We start from the raw sequence: 15,029 nt of genomic DNA, 5'->3' as shown, positions 1-15,029 counted from the left end.
GTCCTCAAGTACTTGGGCAAACTCTCACATGAGATCCCCCAATCGAACAAGAAGTATTCCTAGATGTGGAACAGCTAACCCAAAGACTCCAGTGAGCAACTCTTCCTCACATTCAGCAGGGGGAAAGCATGTACGCAGCACACTATTGATCAAACATACTAACAGTGTCTTTTTAGATAGAAATGTTCATAGTCATAGTGTACACTCTGCGCTGTCCCTGGGGCTGCCTCTTAGCAGTTGTCCAGAAGTTGGCAGATTGAGTTTTTTTGTTAAACTGTGACTCCAAAGCTGTTGTTGTGAAGTCCCAGGGAAAAAAAGAGTGAGCTGCAAATGAGGATAATAGAGGAATTGTTACAATTGGCTACAATCGATCAGAAGCTGTGAATAGTTAGTTGTGGAGCGATGTTTTCATCACTCCATAGGAAAACTGCTGGCGGTGTATCCTTCCAAACTATTGGTGCTGCTGCTGAGGCTTCCTCATCGTCTCTATGGAAGCCGAGCACAACACAGCATCATGTGTGAGGAGTGACATAATGTTTCTTTCCAGGCGCCGGGTTACTTCTATGTACCACAGTCCTGGTCCACAGCCCTGCTTTGTGTGTTCCCCCTCTGTGGCTGAGGTAGAAAAAACCATCGTGAAGTCTTTCTGCAATACTCATCTTACAGGGAACCAGTTCAAAAAAAGCTCTCATCTTATTTTAAAGTAGCAAGTTTTCACATAGTTCTGTTTTCCATTATTTTGAATAATGCTGTCTTCTTTCCTTTCTTTGCTTTTCCTTTCATTCAGTCCAGCTTTGCCTCGTCTTTTTCCATTGCATAATTGTTGCCGCTCTCCGTTGGTCCCTGTCCTCTGGCCAAAAGCATAAAAGGCTCAGAAAGTCCCACCACTTCAAGTTTCCACTTTATGTGTGTCCTAGCAAAGGAACAAAGTCTCATGATTACAGTAACATTTCTTATGATGTAATCTTGCACTGAATGAATCCTTGAGCAAGACTGACACAATATTGTTAGTGTATTAAGTGTTGGTGATTAGGTCATGCATTCAAAGGCTGCTTTTCCATTTGATCGATGCTTTAAGTCACATCAGGTCATAATCACATCACACAGTTTGCCTGGATTGTTAAAGCTTACAAACATTTTGTGAAACGAGGATTTTCCTTCCTAAGCGCTGCTGTTTAAGCTTATTTTACAATATCAGTTCAAAAACAGACAAAGTGTAGCACAGAGCTGGGCATGTCCTTACTATGACTAGTGGAGTCTTGCAGTCTTACTGACGACTAATAATAGATTGCAAGTACAGGTGCAGCTTTTTCCAAACGGACATGATGGAGACAACAGATCTGACAGCTGAAGCAACAGCCACCTCTGGACACGACAGTGCAAAAACAGGATGAGTGTAAACAGGTGAGGTATGAAGCCATATAGGGGCCGACCACTGTTCTGGGCTTCCTTCACTGCCTGCCTTCTGCGTCCTGACCGTATGACCATGAAGTGAAGACATAGAATAGGTTATTATAGGCTCACATAATCTGAACGGTTCATTTTGTTCAAGCTGTAAAAATCCAAAGATCCCTTTGATTTTTATCAAGTTCACTTGTCATTTCCAGTGTTCGTTTTTAATAAGCACAGATTAACAGAGCTGACCTTCTGCCAGCTGCATTAAGGACAACAATGCCAACTGACCTTAAAGGAAATGTTCTATCTTGGTTTAAATCATATTTCTCTGAGAGGTCGTTCTCTGTCATGATGGGAAAATATTCCTCTTCTTCTGCCCGTTTTCGCTGTGGTGTGCCCCAGGGCTCGGTATTGGGTCCTGTGTTGTTTTCTCTGTATATGCTGCCCTTGGGCTCCATTTTTGAAAAACATAATGTCTCTTTTCACTGCTATGCTGATGATATTCAAATCTACCTCCACCTGACTGGGGATGTTTCATCTTCACTACATCCTCTGTTTGATTGTCTGAGCGATGTCAAAGACTGGTTATCACGTAACTTTCTTACTTTAAATGAAAAGAAGACAGAAATTATTGTTTTTGATAGAAATATGCCTCTGGGACAACTGACTGGCACATTCGGGCCTGTTGCTAACCACCTCACTGATGCTGCTAGGAATCTTGGAGTTTTCATGGATAGTTCCTTCAAACTAGATAAACAGGTCTCTACTGTGGTAAAAACCAGCTTTCACCAACTACGCCTAATTTCTAAGGCTAAACCTTACATACCACACAGAGATCTGGAGAAACTCATTCATGCTTTCATCACTTCAAGACTGGATTATTGTAATTCTCTCTACTTGGGCCTACAATCTTCTCTTCTTCAGCGTTTGCAGCTGGTCCAAAATGCCGCAGCACGTCTCTTGACCGGCACTAGAAAGTACGATTCTATCACCCCTGTTCTGGCAAATTTACACTGGCTTCCTATTAAATACCGAATTGATTTTAAAATTTTATTGTTTACTTATAAAATTCAAAACAATATGGCACCTGACTACCTAGCTGATCTCCTCTGTCTGTATAGCCCTCAGAGAGCACTAAGATCATCGGGCCAACTGCTCTTAGTGCAACCTAGGTCTCGGCTGAAGACCAGAGGAGACCGTGCCTTTGCCGTTGCTGCACCCAGGTTATGGAATACGCTTCCTCTTCATATTCGCGCATCAGATTCCATTCAGTCTTTTAAATCACGTTTAAAAACGTATTTGTTTAACCTGGCATTCAAGGCGAATTAGGGTAATTTACATCTGGCTTTGCACTTAGATTATGTAATTATTTTATATTTTATTTATATCTGTAATTTATATTTTATATTGTGATTTTTATCTATATCATGATTTTACTGGAAAGCACTTTGGTGTACTTCGGTCTTTAAAAATGTGCTATATAAATAAATTTTGATTGATTGATTGATTGAACTGACCCGCGTGGATCTGCTCCTGCTGGTTTATTGACAAATACCTTAAAGACTATTATATCTTAAAGAACTCATTGTGTCTTACAGTCACAACAGAGCACTTTTTTATGAGGCCACCACACACCAGCCTATGTGAAGTTTAGTACCCACCGGAAACAAACCCAGTCTGCTGCAGTAAAGCCTGCAGCCCAGGCTCTCACTCTGGTTTACAGAGACTAAAGAGCACGCAATAATGGACCAGATATTCCACTCTCCCCAAGTGGTTAAAGCCTTCTCCATGTAAACAATGAAATGGATAGACTCTCCTCTTCAGTACCCTGCCATTAACCTTACCAGGGAAGCTGAGTGATGTGAGCACCCCCTTATGAAAGATGGGAACCTCCATTTCAGCCTATCCAAAGGCACTGCCCCAGATCGCCATTCAACATTGCACAAGTGTGCCAACTAGGACAGCCCCACAACATCCAAGGCTGAATCTCATTCACCCCAGGGGCCCTGCCAACAAAGAGTTGTTTAACCACCTCAGTGAGCTCGCCCCCCCATTCATGGACGAGTCTTTTTTCTGTCATGCCATGAAATTTGTCCATTTTCTTTCCTGTAGTTTGTGCTTTGCTTCGGTCACGATTAGCAGAGGCAGATCGTGTGAAGTTGAGGTGTGGACCCAAAAGCAGACGCGTGGAACAGAACTTGGTTTTAACAGAAAGCGAGCCGTTTAATAAGGCTGGTAGAAAAAACACAAAACAAAGGGCAAAGGCTAAAAACTGAGTAACCTCAAATTAAACACGAAAACGCCCTGAACATGAAACCTGGAACATAATGACAAGACAGGCGGAAGCAAACTGAACATGTGACACAAGACTGTCAAAGTCAAACAGGAAACACACAGACTTGACATGGTGATGGGGAAATAGAAACGGGTGATGAGACACGGGAACAAATACAGAGAACGTGACAGCTAGGTCGAACACAGCTGACAGACTCGAACACTGAAGGTGCGACACCATAACCAACATAGTGGAGAAGACACAGACCTGGGAGGAACCTAAACAGACCTAAACAGGAAACAGAACTAACTGAAGCCTAAACCAGAACATCGTAACACAAAAAGGCATGAAAGGCATGAGTCGAAATGCTAGCTCAAAAGCCCCAGAACCATGACAGCTCCCATGTTTCTGCACACATCCCTGTCTCCACAGTTAGAATGATGTATGCGAGGATGTGGATAACTTTCCATAAGGTGTGTGAAGGTGCTGAAAAATCAAAAAATCTCACATGTATGTTATTCTTCTCTGGGTCTTACTGAGTCAGAGTACTTCTAAACAACATATCTATTACTACCTGTCTCATTAAGTTTTGTAACTTTTCTTTTTATGCCATTAATATTTGTAAAAACAGTATGCTGGTCCAGTCCACTTAAAACACACATGTTCTACAAGTCCCAGCTTAGCCCAGCCCTAAATAGTTAAGACTACTTAATCCGAGGCCAGTGATGTAAGTGCCACAGCGTCAGTGAAGCTTCAAATCCATATTTTTCCCTCTCTCAGTATCTAAAGTAAAGCCAAAGTAGAACATTTTATTATTATTAAAATTCATAAATCTGTGAAATCCACTAAGAAGAAAAGAAATCTTTGAACGAGCCCTGATATCACTTCTGTATCAGTTCGTGCAGGATTTTCACGTGACTGCTCCGTTATCGTTGTAGAATTCTATTGGTTCGAGTTCTCGTGGGAGACGTAGCTGATTGGATGTACTCGAGTGACGTCAGGTTGCGGGATACGGAAGTCGTTGTTAGAATAGCTGGCGGGGAGCTGTGAGTTGTTGTGAAACGCAGATATGGAAGAAAATCACTTGAAGTCCAGACTGAAGCGAAAGAAGTCAACGGTCGAAGCTTCCGGGGGAGCACCGAAGAGGAGCCCGACAACGTCCAGCAACAACCCGGCAAAGAGCGGTGGGTGAGTGTGTTTGCACCGACAACTTTACCTTAAAGGTTGAGAAAACACAATCTGGGCCGTTAACGGTAGTGATGGGCAGATGAAGCTTCATGAAGCACTGAAGCTTTTCATCCAATTGGTTCACCCCAGCGCAAAGCGTCTTGAAGCTTCATTTGCTCTAGTAGGACACCTACTGGACGTGAAAATATTAGTTGGCATGAATTTGAAGAGTGTGGCATTTTTGCACACAGCCTGTAAATGTCAACAACAAAAGGAGTGTGTAAAACATGTATATTGTAGTGATGCAGTATACTGTGTATATTTATACTGGCAGTATGGAACATGATTATTTGGAAATGCTTAAAGTGGAAATGATCATTTACTGTGAGGTGAGGTGTGGTTGGGGTGTGGACAGTGGTTGTGCTTTAGTAACGTTGAGGTATGGACAGCTACACACTGAGGCTTTGAGCCTCAGTCCTGCCTGTTCACATTTTATTCTGTAAAAACTAAATTTTCGATTATGAACTTTTTAGTGGGGAGATTTAATGATTTAACAAATCTTTTGAATCCTTTGTCCTCCACAATGCTAAATGGCTGGGAGTCCTCAATCACCATGCTAACCAGGTCTTCATCTATTTGAGATTGTTCTCCTGAGGAAAGACAATAAAAGCAAAGCACAAATATAAATATCACACACGTAACTTATTACAGTTGTATAATATTGTTATATCATTTAGTAACATTACTGCATGCTACATTATCATGGCATTTGATGGCTCACCTGGTCTTGCTCCACAATCGGTGTTCCCCTTATTCTCATGCAAAGCTCTGTAGTGCCTAAGCATGGATGAGGTGTTGTTGTTATATCCCAGCTCCCTGGCACATAGCAAACACTTCACCTTGTACAAAAGTAAAGACAGCTTAACATAAATTGTATTGCACCATCAGTATTATGAAAATACATCTTCTATAGAAATTTACATACCTTGTTGGGAGGAATAAGATCAAAATGTTCCCACACAGGGGAGGACATCCTCCTCTTCGTAGCTGGCTCCATTCTCTCCTGACTTTCTCTCCTCACTCTCATAAACCTCCAAACTGTCTCCAAACTCTCACTAACCGCAACTCTCCATCAAACACCCACATTTTGAATGAAGTCTGCGGGGTTTATATCGCTGTCATAGCTCGCGGCAAAGTTTGAACCACTTCCTGAACCAGTCACGTGGTACAGCCGGGCAGCGAGGCTTCGGACGTCATCATTTTCAGCTCCTCCCATAAATGAAGCAACGCAAGCCGAGTAACGCGAATCACTGAACTCTGCTCATTAAAGTATGGAAGCCCGTTTCCGCCACTAAAAAAAAAAAAAAAGGATCCATAACTCAAAATTTCGAGTTATTTTCTCGAAATTTCGAGTTATTATCTCGAAATTTCGACATATTAACTCAAAATTTTGAGAAAAGCAACTCGAAATTTCGAGTTAGCGCTGCCAATCAGTAATCTACGTGAATGACGTCATTTCCATGTTACCCGGAAGCTGAAGCCCTCAGCTACAAATGCTACAGCTAAGCTACTGGTATTACATCCAGTCGTGAATGCACAGATTGCTGAGTGTTTTCAGCCTGGCTTCACAAATGATGAAATCCCTGTGTTATTAGCTGAATCACATGGTGTTACTATCAGCAAACATACTTTAATTTGTTGGGATCCGTTTTTGAGTGCGCGGTCCTGCGCCATATGCTTCCGGGTAACAAGAAAGCGACCTCATTCACGTATATTTTTGATTGGCAGAGCTAACTCGAAATTTTGAGAAAAGTAACTCGAAATTTCGAGTTATATTTCTCGAAATTTCGAGATAATAACTCGAAATTTCGAGAAAATAACTCGAAATTTCGAGTTATGGATACTAGCTTTTTTTTTTTTTTAGTGGCGGAAACGGGCTTCCATATTAAAGAGCAACAAAGGCACATTTTTGTTTATGGTCGAAACGGTTCCTGCTGCCTGGAATAAACTGTATGTAGCTACAACCTGGGCCTGTAGGAGAGTCAAACATAAGATGATAATAATGAGAAATATATGATATATGAAAGCTCTTTGAAGTAACCATGCACCGATCCGACTTTTTGCATTTCCGGTACCATAGCTTGGCTTTAGATATGTGTTGATGATGCTGCCAACCTGTTATCAGACTTCAATGACTGAGCGGTCCTCATGGAGGACAGGACTGAGATCTGTTACTGTAACGACAGCAGGCTCCACTCAAACCTTCTTTTACTAACACTCTCAAATTAAACGGAACTAGTCGGGATCCAAGTTAAATGAATGAGTTTTACTAAACAAACAGGCAACAGAATTCCAGTCAGTAAAACGATCTACTTTTGTTTGATTTTTACAGTAAATGTAAATTTCTCCTTCTGTGTTAAATCAAAGTATTTCATAACCACAGAGCTTAAACTCTGCTGTAACGTGATGTGCACCTCCCTGCACCCGAGACTAGGTTTGCACCCCCTATGTTAAAGAGAAGACCCCAGCAATCCCCTCTGAGCAAGCACTGGGCCCTTATGGGGAGGAAGAGTCTGTCTTTTAATGGGAAGAAACCACAGCAAGGCTTGCAGGGAGGGGGATGTGTTGGGGGACAAGGACAAAACAGAAATAAGAGAAGACAGAAGTTATTGACATTGGGGTGGCTGTGGCTCAGGTGGCAAAGCAGGTCAGCCACTAATCAGAAGGTCGGTTCGATCCCAGGCTGCCTCCTGGCTGCATGCCAAATATCCTTGGGCAAGATACTAACCCCATGTTTGCCTACTGGTGGTGGTCAGAGGGCCCGGTGGCGCCAGTGTCCGGCAGCCTCGCCTCTGTCAGTGCCTCTGTCAGTGCCTCTGTCAGTGTAGCCACAGCTGCCCTGGGGCAGCTGTGGCTACAATGTATCCCATCACTGTGTGTGAATGGGTGGATGACTGAATGTAGTGTGAAGCGCTTTGGGGTCCTTAGGGACTAGAAAAGCGCTATACAAATGCAGGCCATTTACCTGCATTTGTATGGGTGCGAGTGAATGCTCGCACCCTGAGCCCTGCAGCAGAAGGGCTGGCTCAGGGTCACGTCTGAGCTGCAAGCTTTATCCAAAGAAAGCAAGTTTGGGTGTAATCGTAAAAGTAGAGAGAGGCTCTGAAGGCTTTGCTCCCTGATCTACTTTTAGTCTGAGAGAATTTTACATTACATTCAGAATTTAACAGGAAAACAAAGAAGAGAAGCCAGGGTGGGAAAAATCGTCTGTTTTTCTAGCCCCTGTTTCTGCGTCTAATGTAGCATTATTCTCAGACAGGATATTTCTCGTTTCACAAAGATGATAGATATCAGCCCTGCGTGAAGCACATTTCCTGCTCAAAAACTGCTTTAGAAAACGTCAGTGTTAGTGGAGGTCATCCAGATTATCTGGTTCGACACTGAGGCTTTCAGGGCAGAGAACAATAACAACAATAGTACAGTTTTACAGAAGAAAATTATAGGTGTTTAGGACGTGTCTGTAGTTTAACCAGCTGTCATCTGTGGCTCCATAGACAAAGATAACTAAGTATCAGTTTGTATATTATCATTGGTCACGATTCAAGAAAGAGACAACAGCGACACATTAAGTGTCCTCTCACATCCTGAAGAGCCTCAATACTTCCAAAAAGGTTGTGTTAAAAGGTATTTTTGCATGGCGTGGTTGTGATGTCTATGGATGTCATGTGACAGCTCGTATCCATTTAACTGCTCGAGGCTGAGACATCGGAGCGTGTTGATGTCATCCAGGCATCATTAAACCGGACTGTCTGCTCGATTTCACCGCTGCTGCCTTTGGGGAAAATTTATTTCACTGAAAAAAATATGACTTGTTGTCCTTGTTTATGTTTTAGTTTTGCTGAGTGGAATTCTGGTATTTTATTAGTCTGTTGGGGTTTTTTTAGTGTCTGATGTGATGGCTGGAGTTTGGTAACCAGTAAAAATTCAACATTTTTAATTGAATTTTCTTTCTAATGGAAACAAACAAAGTAAAAAGGCACACTTACAACTATTTACAGTGAGGTGTTTTTAATGCAGTTAATTAAAAACCAGCTGATGTGAAGCTTTGCTGTGTTATTAAATCTGTTTTGTTTCGTTTGCAGTGTGCACCAGATCAAAGAGCAGCTTCAGAAATAATCTGATTGACTAAAAATTCCTACAGATTGATTGATTAATAAATGGAAAAATAACAAATGTGTGTGGAAACATTCGAGTCAAAGTTGTGTCGTATTTGTTTAGTGATGGTTTGTATGGAGATGCATGCATGAGGAGCGATGTGAGGAGAATGCAGCAGTTCACAGTGTGGATGATCTGCTTCACAGGCCGACGCTTCCTGCAGGAGCGTGGTGGAACAGACAGCAGCTGCTTGCTGTGGAGAGCCTGTGGGCATTCACGCTCCAGGCTACTCTGCCATGCCTGGAGGAGCAGCTCTGGGACCAGGTTCCTGATCTTCCACATGCATCTGCAGCGGTATGTTACTGCATTACACAGCTCCTGCAGGGAATATGATGAAGCTCCCAACAAGACACGAGCACACAAAGTGCCAAATGTTCACAGTTCTAATATTCCAGAGTGTTCCTGCTGTGTACTCTGTATGACAGCGTGTCCACTGGCTTCTGACAGGTGGAGTTTCTCTGTCAGACACAGGAGCCTGTGTGCTGTGATGCTCCTGTGCAACTTGGAGACAACAGGGAGAACATAGTGATGTTGCAAGTTCTCAGTAGGCAGTGTGGAGAAGATGGGGTGGGAATTATCCACCTCAGGGGTTCATTTCAATCATTGTGATATTTTATTGTGATGCATTGCACATTATAGAGATGTCACTATGATACAGTACAAACAAAAAGCCATTTGACGTTAACATCTTCTTTGTCTTGTTTTTCGTTTGATAGTCGCCACTGTCAGAAATTTGTTCTTTTCCCGAGATCTGATGTGTTTTCTTAGTGTTGCTTTCATTTTTTGAGCAGTATATTTCTGTATCCATGTCTTGACCCACTCCTAAATACATCTCAAAGGATGCTGTACTAGATAGGATGTAAAATAAGGCCACCATGTATGAATGTATGAACCCCAAACATGTTTCATTGTGTCAGGAGCATAGAAGTTGTCAGAAAAGACTAACAAGCTTGGTAATTAGGCTGCATCCATAAACTGCATTGTATTGTACTGATGTGTGTCTGTATAGATATAATTTATAAATATATGTGGTAATTGGTTTAAACGAACAGGAGGGGAAGAGAGAGAGAGAGAGAGCCAGGAAGCGAGCAGCCTTCATTGCCAACCCGGAAACGGGCAAAGTGATTGGTTGAAGTGTTCCATAGGGGAAGTGATTGGTGTCCTCCTGGACACTTTGAAGGATGCTGAGGAGGTGATCAAGGCAGCTTGCTCAGCATCTGTTCCAGGCATACAGTGGGGCAAAAAAGTATTTAGTCAGCCACTGATTGTGCAAGTTCCCCCACCTAAAATGATGACAGAGGTCAGTAATTTGCACCAGAGGTACACTTCAACTATGAGAGACAGAATGTGAAAAAAAAAAATCCATGAATCCACATGGTAGGATTTGTAAAGAATTTATTCGTAAATCAGGGTGGAAAATAAGTATTTGGTCAATAACAAAAATACAACTCAATACTTTGTAACATAACCTTTGTTGGCAATAACAGAGGTCAAACGTTTACTATAGGTCTTTACCAGGTTTGCACACACAGTAGCTGGTATTTTGGCCCATTCCTCCATGCAGCTCTTCTCGAGAGCAGTGATGTTTTGGGGCTGTCGCCAAGCAACACGGACTTTCAACTCCCGCCACAGATTTTCTATGGGGTTGAGGTCTGGAGACTGGCTAGGCCACTCCAGGACTTTCAAATGCTTCTTACGGAGCCACTCCTTTGTTGCCCGGGCGGTGTGTTTTGGATCATTGTCATGTTGGAAGACCCAGCCTCGTTTCATCTTCAAAGTTCTCACTGATGGAAGGAGGTTTTGGCTCAAACCTCACGATACATGGCCCCATTCATTCTGTCCTTAACACGGATCAGTCGTCCTGTCCCCTTGGCAGAAAAACAGCCCCATAGCATGATGTTTCCACCCCCATGCTTCACAGTAGGTATGGTGTTCTTGGGATGCAACTCAGTATTCTTCTTCCTCCAAACACGACGAGTTGAGTTTATACCAAAAAGTTCTACTTTGGTTTCATCTGACCACATGACATTCTCCCAATCCTCTGCTGTATCATCCATGTGCTCTCTGGCAAACTTCAGACGGGCCTGGACATGCACTGGCTTCAGCAGCGGAACACGTCTGGCACTGCGGGATTTGATTCCCTGCCGTTGTAGTGTGTTACTGATGGTGACCTTTGTTACTTTGGTCCCAGCTCTCTGCAGGTCATTCACCAGGTCCCCCCGTGTGGTTCTGGGATCTTTGCTCACCGTTCTCATGATCATTTTGACCCCACGGGATGAGATCTTGCGTGGAGCCCCAGATCGAGGGAGATTATCAGTGGTCTTGTATGTCTTCCATTTTCTGATGATTGCTCCCACAGTTGATTTTTTCACACCAAGCTGCTTGCCTATTGTAGATTCACTCTTCCCAGTCTGGTGCAGGTCTACAATACTTTTCCTGGTGTCCTTCCAAAGCTCTTTGGTCTTGGCCATGGCGGAGTTTGGAGTGTGACTGTTTGAGGCTGTGGACAGGTGTCTTTTATACAGATGATGAGTTCAAACAGGTGCCATTCATACAGGTAACGAGTGGGGGACATAAAAGCTTCTTACAGAAGACGTTACAGGTCTGTGAGAGCCAGAGATTTTCCATGTTTGAGGTGACCAAATACTTATTTTCCACCCTAATTTACGAATAAATTCTTTACAAATCCTACCATGTGGATTCATGGATTTTTTTTTCACATTCTGTCTCTCACAGTTGAAGTGTACCTCTGGTGCAAATTACTGACCTCTGTCATCATTTTAAGTGGGGGAACTTGCACAATCGGTGGCTGACTAAATACTTTTTTGCCCCACTGTATGTTAGGTCTACAAATGTTGCCCAGAGCTTCTTCAGCATGTATGGAAGACCTTAAAGATGACTTGATGGGAAGGTCAGCAACCAGTGGAGGAGGTTTAGATTCCCAAAGAGAGGAACTCATCCAGTTTGGGCAATATTGCTGTTGAGTGTTGGAAGGAGGATGTTTTTAAGCACTGTATTATGAAAACTGAATTTTTCCAAGAACAACTATATCAACCCCTTTATTGAGAAGTGTGGGATTCCTGGTTGTGTATGAAGTTGATTAGGGGGTGGTTCTCGTACACCAAGAGTCAGATTAAAATGCTAAATCTATTCAAATGTTCAAAAGGTCCAATCAGTGAAGTTAAAGGATGGATGATAGCTTATATTAAAGCTGCTGTGCCCCTTCCTTCCAAAGTATAGTAACACTTGTTACCAGGGGGAAACCACACCCCTGACTTTGAGAAACACCAGGCACTAAACATCCTTAGTTCAGCTGTAAAGTTGGACATCAGAAGATGGAGGACCTGCAGAGCTGCTCTCCAGGGTGGCCGTTAGAGCAAGCGTATTTGTTTGGCACTTCTGTCTCATTTTTGAGCCCTTGAGGTTGAACCAACACTTAGTTAAACACTGACACTATAGAATAAAGTCTTTTTTTTCCTTTTTGAAGGGGATATAGGGAAATGTAACTTCTTTTGTAGATCATGATGAAACTAATATCTTTGGACTTTTGGTTGGTTAAAACATTCAAAATGACACCTAAACAACTAATTGTAATTTTTTTTTCTATAATGTTAGAGCTGCTGGCCTATTTCCATTGGTGAGGAACATTTACATGACACACACACACCTGTGTATTCATGTAATCATCCAAAGATCAACTGTCCACAGCACGCTCCGCATGACTGGCTGAAGTTCCACACACCCGTTGTCAGACCCTTATTCCTGTTTTCTCCTTGTTTTTAGAGACCTGCGGGACTTTGGGTGGAGGAACAGGGGTGGTGCGACCTCAGCAGTGAGGTTTCTACCTTCCCTGAACCGTCTCATCTTTCTCTGAGACCGTCACAGATCCCAGATCCTGTCGGGCTCAGCTCCTCCCCGGAGGACCCCACAGCACACACCAGCACGGTGCCAGAGCCACCTGTCAGAGGCCCGTGCTCCCACAGCATGGAGAGCTCCACTCACTCTCCTCAAACCCTCAGCAAAACACGGCGGCCGTCCCTGCACAGCTGGGTGGAGGCGCTGCCATCACCAGGATTTTCCAGTGCTGGGAAGGAGGAGGGGAGGAAAGCGACTGGACCAGTCAGTAGGAAGCTTCCAACATACTGGGTGAAGGTATCTGACAGAGTTCCTCTGCAGAATGAGGTCGAAGCTAAAAAGGAAGAGGAGGTGCAGGGGTGCGGCAAAAAAGATGGAGGAAGAGGAGCAGATGGAGGAGCAGGGGGAGGACTGCAGAGTTGTCCCATGTGTCTCCAAGTGTTCCCTGCTGGGTAAGAACTGATTGGGTGTTTTCTTTCTTCATTCACAACAGCATAGGGACTTTTTTCCTTTGTGCGTTGTTGCTGATTTTTATTAATTTATTTTTTAATGATTCTTTATGACATCAGCGACCAGCCAGATGGCATCCAGCTGAAGCTGGTCACCAATTAGATGTTTTCAGTGTGTGTAGCTCTTGTTAGTTAAATGGATAACGACAAGTAAACAAACTAGTTTAAGTTTTAGAGTCGGGGTGTCAAACTCAAATACACAATGGGCCAAAATTCAAAACTGGAACAAAGTCGCGGGCTAACGTTAATATTTATTGAAATATATTTATTCCTTCAGATATAAGAATGAATCTTTTCTTATGGACTCAAACAAGTTTTGCTGAAAAACTGAATATGGAACAAGCAAAGCTTAATACTAGACAATATATATATTAGCTGTATAATACCAGTAGGCCAGCTCTAATAGTAATTTAAATTTTGCCCGCGGGCCAGAGTTTGACACCTATGTTCTAGAGGTTTAAAAGTGACAGCATCACAAAGCTGACTGCCCAGCCTCCAAAGGATCAACATTACCTTACAGCAGAACTTCCATATATGTTTTTATTGTGCAGGTCTTGCATAGCATCATCCCGTGACCTCTGCTTTCATGTCAGAATCAACATGACATAATTACATAAATATAAAAATGTTTATATGCTGTCTGAGGTGCAGTGCAGTTTCAGCACAAGGTCCAAACAAACAGTTGTCCAGATTCTGCTGCATAAGTGGTGCCCACAGATGGAGAGGTCCAGGGTTCAGTCAGGTCCAGTTCACCACATCCAGTACAGTCTAGTTGTTCTTGGTTCTCCAGGTTCACCCAGATGGACTGCGATGGTCACCTGGCCCACTGTCTGTCTGAAATGAATGTGGACATGACCTGGTAAGCTGAATCGATGCCGACGGTCTACAAGGCGCCCGGTTGCTGCTCCGGGGTCGTATCGCACGGAGGACCACGGTGCAGACAGCAGCCTGTGCAGAGAACTCTGCTGACTGAGCTGCAGTGAGATGAGGAAACTTCTTCGGTGCACGAGCACACCATGTTTTCATGGCTGATTAGTCGTACTGAGTGTACACTTTACTTTAAAACTCAGTAACAGACACTGTAACCTGTGTCTTTTTTTTCTTGTAAAAGTAACTGTAATCTTTATTAGCTTTGAGTTCAAGATGATCCGGTCGGCTTCATTCATGACGGCACTGCAGTGCACGTACACCCACACAAGTAGAGCTGTGCTCGCAAGGTCACCCACCCTGGTATACTCTGCAGCTATCTAATGCAGTTCTACAATGTCACGTTCTTCATTTCTCTGCATTGATGGTGTGACTGCAGTGTAACACATGAGCCTGACTATTCTCATTCAGTCCTGATTCTTGCTGCCTGGATTTCCAGCTGCTGTATCTATAGTCCCAGGGAGCAGGTGCAAGCAGTGCTTTTACTGGACAAATGTACATGATGTATGATCCTTACTGCTCTTTTTGCATTGTGTATATGTTTTGTGGGGAACATCCAGAGTTCACCACAATAATATAAATATGGCAGTAACAGTGTGTGCAGTCTTTCATTGGTTAGGATGAGCCTTGGTTTTCCCAAAATCCCGATGGTGTTTGCCATCTCGTTACACACCTGTTTGTTATGT

At 43.1% G+C, this 15,029-nt stretch overlaps 1 protein-coding gene across 2 annotated transcripts; it reads left to right on the top strand.

Annotated features, from left to right (window-relative positions):
* The first annotated feature begins 4,668 nt into the window (after positions 1-4,668).
* On the top strand, positions 4,669-14,940 carry LOC146645575 (uncharacterized). 2 transcript variants are annotated; one of them, XM_085392709.1, is made up of 4 exons: positions 4,669-4,858; positions 9,199-9,346; positions 12,836-13,359; positions 14,207-14,940. In XM_085392709.1, the coding sequence occupies exons 1-4, from the start codon at positions 4,740-4,742 to the stop codon at positions 14,277-14,279; spliced, it is 864 nt and encodes a 287-aa protein (XP_085248835.1). In that variant the 5' UTR covers positions 4,669-4,739; the 3' UTR covers positions 14,280-14,940. The 2 variants fall into 2 exon arrangements, with proteins under 2 accessions (XP_085248835.1, XP_085248837.1); XM_085392711.1 differs by lacking the exon at positions 4,669-4,858 and adding an exon at positions 6,798-6,847.
* Positions 14,941-15,029: the final 89 nt, after the last annotated feature.

Source organism: Rhamphochromis longiceps, linkage group LG20 (genome assembly GCF_057381845.1).
Source record: "Rhamphochromis longiceps isolate RC_006_pf linkage group LG20, R_longiceps_female_GT1.1, whole genome shotgun sequence".
In the NCBI taxonomy this organism is placed as follows: Eukaryota; Metazoa; Chordata; class Actinopteri; order Cichliformes; family Cichlidae; genus Rhamphochromis; species Rhamphochromis longiceps.
This window is presented reverse-complemented; position numbering and strand designations above follow the sequence as displayed.

Bases quoted from the DNA above. Each gene is read 5' to 3' on its own strand.
- LOC146645575 (XM_085392709.1), top strand. From the start codon at position 4,740: ATGGAAGAAAATCACTTGAAGTCCAGACTGAAGCGAAAGAAGTCAACG. The intron at 9,347-12,835 runs GTATGTTACTGC...CCTTGTTTTTAG, and splicing joins TTCCACATGCATCTGCAGCG to AGACCTGCGGGACTTTGGGT. The intron at 13,360-14,206 runs GTAAGAACTGAT...TTGGTTCTCCAG, and splicing joins CTCCAAGTGTTCCCTGCTGG to GTTCACCCAGATGGACTGCG.